Below are 5000 nucleotides of genomic sequence, written 5' to 3' on the forward strand. Positions count from 1 at the left end.
TGCCTATTGCAATAATAAAAATCGGATATATTTCAAAATGTATATAAGAAAAGTGGAGTGTATTGGGAATATGTCATAAAAGGATGAATTTATTAAATGATGAATTAGTAAATAAATAAATATAGTATAAATAGATGAATATATATGTATAGATTAATAACTAGCTAAATAGATAGATAGAGATTAGATAGATATTGTTGATAGATAGATGGAGACATAGGTAAATGGAGAGGTAAATATATGAATAGATAGAACGATAATAAATAGATAAGTACTGTAGATAGAAAAAATAGATAGATACTGTAGATAGAAAGAGAGATAGATAGATACATGAATGAATGGATGTACAGATTGATATACCGATAGATAGATGATCTTATTTTCATGATTACTAGTTTCATCAAAATTACCAATTCATAATCATAGCATAACAGCGAATATTCAATCAATCACATTTTCCAACACTGAAGTTATACAACACATTTTCGGTTAACTTTTTACAACAGCCAAATCTAATTATATCACAAAAGTTACTTAGACAGAACGTACCTTTAGCGAAATAATTTCAAATATCAGCCTGCACTCGTAGTCAATGAGAGCTCCTGTTTAAATAGCTATTATACTAACTAGCAATTTAAATTATTGAGCTTCGGTCGTGTCATATAAATAACCACTAATGTCATATTGACAAATTTACCTTTTTTTGGGGGGTATAATTGGATTTACTATTTGTCACATGTAATTTGGGTGTGATCGGTCATTAAAAATTGGCTATTGAAAACATGTTGCATAGTTCTGTAAAAAAAAAAAAAAAATAATAATAATAATAATAATAATAACGATATTATTGAAATGAGAAAACAGCGCTTTTTTTTTTGTAAATTTACAGTGGTTGCATTTCACCGATTTTACACAAGGGAAGACACCCATGTTTATTGCTGGGGGGAGGGGGGGGGGGCTAGAGCAATGGACAGGTTTTCGGGTTGTTAAGGGCTGGAGGAAGGGGAGGGGGGGAGGGGGGAAGGGGGTTCATCCTAATTTAATGACCTCATTTATATATTTATTTATTTATTCATTTATTTATTTATAATGTTTTCCAATGACAGAATACCTAATTCACAAACACGTGTGCGTAAGTATGTATGCATGTGTGCATATTAATTTCTATTTACATCAATTAGTCGACTGTAATGGTGAAGTGTGACCGGGTGTGTTTATATACCATGTTGCTTATATATGATCTATATTAACTATATATCCGAATATTATAATTACCATTGTTCTTGTTAAACGATTCATAAAGGGGGGCCCTTTGTGTGTGTAAATTATATTATTTATTATTTTAATCTTTGTATACGGATTTTATCAAGGGGGAAATTCCTAGGGATAATTATCTTTATTCGTATCAATGAGTGACGTAACCAGTCAATGAGTAAATTACACTCAGCGTCCCTTACTCACTCAGACGATCATTTATTCATCTATTGCAATTTGCATATCTTATCCATCTTAATTCTGCACTTTCGAAGATCATTATCATCTGAGAGAACTGAGTGAGAAGGCAAATGGTAAGAGGTCAGATAAGGTCACTTGAAGCGATTAGGGGTCATGCTGTAATAGACTGTCAGGTTCATAATCTATCCCTTTTATACTAGTGTATTTATTATATTGATTTACCCTAATCTATTCATTATTGTAAGTAAAACTACTACATAGATATATATACACATTCCTATAACACATATTGTCTTGCAATACACTAGAGCACCTTGCAATCCAAGCAGAGTGAATGTGTTTTTGTGAATAATTCGGTTCGGTTGAATACAGACGACCTCAACACCGTAGGCGGGTGTGAAACGTCGGTTCATGGTTCACGGATCACGGTTTTACGGTTCGGTTCACCTGATCGGTTCCGTCTAGGCATTCTGGAACCGGTCTCAGCAGTGCCGACGTGTGCCAGAGGACGCGGCGGGCATGGAGGTGGGCGTGGTGGAGAGTCTGGCATACCGGTAAGGGGGAAGGGGGAGGGGGAGGGGCATAGAATGCTGTTGAAGGAAGCAAGATAGTTTGTATTCTTTTGTTTTTTTTGCTTGATATTGTATTGCTACGTTAATTATATGTTCTGATTATCGTTGTTATGATATAGAGATGATATGGTATCATTGTCAAACATCGTAAAGCTTATATAGTTATGCTAGGTATATTTTATGGAGTTATATTCATAGCTATGCTAACTAGACTAAATGTTATTACCTTATCTTATAGCCTAAATGGTATATGAATGAACAGGCACATAACATTAGAACACGAACTTGGGTTATGTCTTGTGTCGTATTTTTGGGAAGAAGATTTACATTACAGAAAAGAGGGTATTGAACGTAGAATAGGCCTTTGCAATAAGAGGCAAGGATATGCAAAGAGGACATGCAACCATGAGGGTAATCTCGCAACACCAGAGAAGATGCAACAAACAATGGACCCTAATAAAATTAAGAGTATGCGAGTGAGGATATGTCGCATAGCCTCACTCCCATCTCCTGACCTCCAGTTCTGGTTACGAATGGGAGGGAGGGAGGGAGGAAGGGAGAGAGGGAGGAAGGGAGAGAGGGAGGAAGGGAGAGAGGGAAGGGGGAAGGGGGGAGAAGGATATAGGAATAAACCAGGAGGAATACCCCCAGCTCCCCCTCCCCCCTCACACCTCCTCCTCAGCTCATCCTACTCCCTCCCTCCCCCCTCCCTCGGCCGCAAGTCGACCCCCTGTTAGAAAGAATTTCTCAAGATCTGTTTCTCGCTTCGAGCGGTGATGTTCTTGCTAATAACGATGTTGAACAGTGAGTCTTTGTTCTTTTCATGTTTATTTTTTGTTATTATCATTATTATTATTATTGTTATTGATATTATTAACATTATGATTATTGTTATTATTATTATTATTATTGTTGTTATTATTATTATTATTGTTTATGTTAGTTTCTCTTATATATTTGTTCCTTTTTATATTATTCCTGTCCCTTGCTTTGCTTCTTTCTTACTTTTACTGTTATTTATATATCTTTGTTTTTGCTTTCTCTATCAAATCATTATTATTATCTTACATTTTTCTTTTCTTTCTTTTTTTTCTTTATACAATTATTTTTTCGTTTCTTCTTTTTTCCGCGTTATTCTTTTTTTTCTGCCTCTTCCCTCTTTCTCTTCCTTTGTCCATGTTCCTTCTTGATTTCTTCATGATCCTCTATCCAGCAGTTTAAGGAATCAAAATCTCTCCTACTAGAACACGAAAATTAGTCAATACCTTTTTCTCCGCACATATATCAAAATTTCCTCATAAATACAACCATTTCCCTATTCACCATCCAAAAAAAGAAATAAAATGCGGACGAGAAAGACTTTGGAGACATCACAAAGTTGAAAAGAGAGAGAAAGAGAAAGAGAGAGAGAGAAAGAGAAAGAGAAAGAGAGAGAGAGAGAAAAAAAAAAGAGCAGCAATTTCGCGCGAGTAAAATCCTCGTCGACAGCCTTGTTATGGTATCAGTTTGTTTTGAATTTTTACCCCGACGTTTTGATGACGGTTACTAATTTTCGCGGGCTTTTTTTTTTCCTTTTTTTTTCTTTTCTTTGCGTTGTGTTTCTTCCATTTTTTTTTTTTTCGGTCGTCGCTTTTTTTTTTGGGTTTGATGGTCGTTTAGCCTCGGTTAGGTTAAGCCTGTGGGATCGGATCCGAATTTTAGAGTTTGGGGAACATGAATTATGCGCGGGAAATGGGAGAGAGAGAGAGAGAGGTTCCAGATGTGAGATATTTTTGATGTGTTTATAAACAAGGATGTATGTACAATACGGAATATCTTCGTGTGGTCGTTTTATTTTTTATTTTTTGGAGGAGGATTTGTTTGTTCGAGTTATGCAAGGGAGGGGAATCTTATCGTTCTCGCAGAGCTTATTTTCCATGTATTTATAGATTCTGTTCTCCCATATACAAACGGCGAACAACGATAATCCCACCGCCATTCCCGCTCTGTCTATTTTTTCTCTCTCCCTTATCTGTCATTTTTCTTCCTATTCCCCCGCGAGCTATTCAGAGTTAGGCATTAGAAATACCCCAAGCCAAGCATAGAAGCACGTTCGGTGGCGTAATCCCCCCACCGCCCGAAGATCGGATACTCGACCGAGTTATACGAACGCTACCGGATTCACCGACCATCCGGATTTGTCTTGCCGAATCCGCGAACGTCCCCGGACTTGCTTCGCTACACTTCCGTTGCCACGCGATCCTTCTAGAAAAGAAATCCTGAACACTGTCTGTCTCTCTTCTTCTTCAGCCTTGGATAAGAATGTCTCGCTTCACTGAATGTTGACAATCGTTGCAATAGAAGAGAACGAAGGTTGGTGCTGCTGTGAACTCGCAAGTACTAACAAATAATAACAATGGTTATAGTTTACGATAATGGTAGTAGTAACGAATAAGGATTGGGATAAATGATGAAAACAATAATTACGATTATGACATTAATAACGACAATAAAAATAACCAAATAGATAAACGACAAGAATACACGTTTACGATAAAAAAAAAGAAGAAGCCAATATCAAACAAAATGAAATGTGTGAGAACAATTGCAACGGACTGAATTTCGAAACGAGCGTGTATACCGGTGCATAAATCCGTTTGATTTCTGGAAAAGGATTTAGACAAAGGAGATGTAAATCTTTCCCGGTTTCCTAATAGTTGATCTATGTTTAGTTAGGTACGTGTGTCGCGGGGGGATGGGGTTGGGAGGGGGGGAGTGGGGAGGGGGAGGGGGGATGGATGCATATCGAGTTATGCCAGCGAGTGATTTAATCATGAAAACTCCGCCTGTAGAGAACGGTCACGGTGCGGGCGGCTGACATTGTAGAAGGAAATCAGCCGAAGTTCTTCCGATGTTATATATATATTTTTTTTTTCTTTTGTAGCGTCCGTAAGCCAACCAATCGACGATGCCCTTGTTCCGTTCTTTCTCTCT

General features: G+C 37.2%; 2 protein-coding genes across 8 annotated transcripts in view; one reads left to right on the forward strand and one right to left on the reverse strand.

The window, feature by feature from the left end:
* wge (BAH domain and coiled-coil containing protein winged eye) overlaps window positions 1-5000 on the reverse strand; it is a 611809-nt gene that overhangs the window by 360789 nt on the left and 246020 nt on the right. The gene's annotated exons all lie outside the window — the stretch shown is intronic.
* Window positions 1-5000, forward strand: part of LOC147467859 (uncharacterized) — a 32993-nt gene that overhangs the window by 23123 nt on the left and 4870 nt on the right. The window contains exon 5 of the mRNA XM_086530664.1: window positions 1828-2009. Coding sequence (XP_086386790.1) covers window positions 1828-2009 — 182 coding nt within the window. The remainder of the gene's footprint in view (window positions 1-1827; window positions 2010-5000) is intronic.

Source organism: Penaeus japonicus, unplaced genomic scaffold (assembly GCF_977035675.1).
Source record: "Penaeus japonicus unplaced genomic scaffold, GWHDUDI00000001_assembly GWHDUDI00000033, whole genome shotgun sequence".
NCBI lineage: Eukaryota > Metazoa > Arthropoda > Malacostraca > Decapoda > Penaeidae > Penaeus > Penaeus japonicus.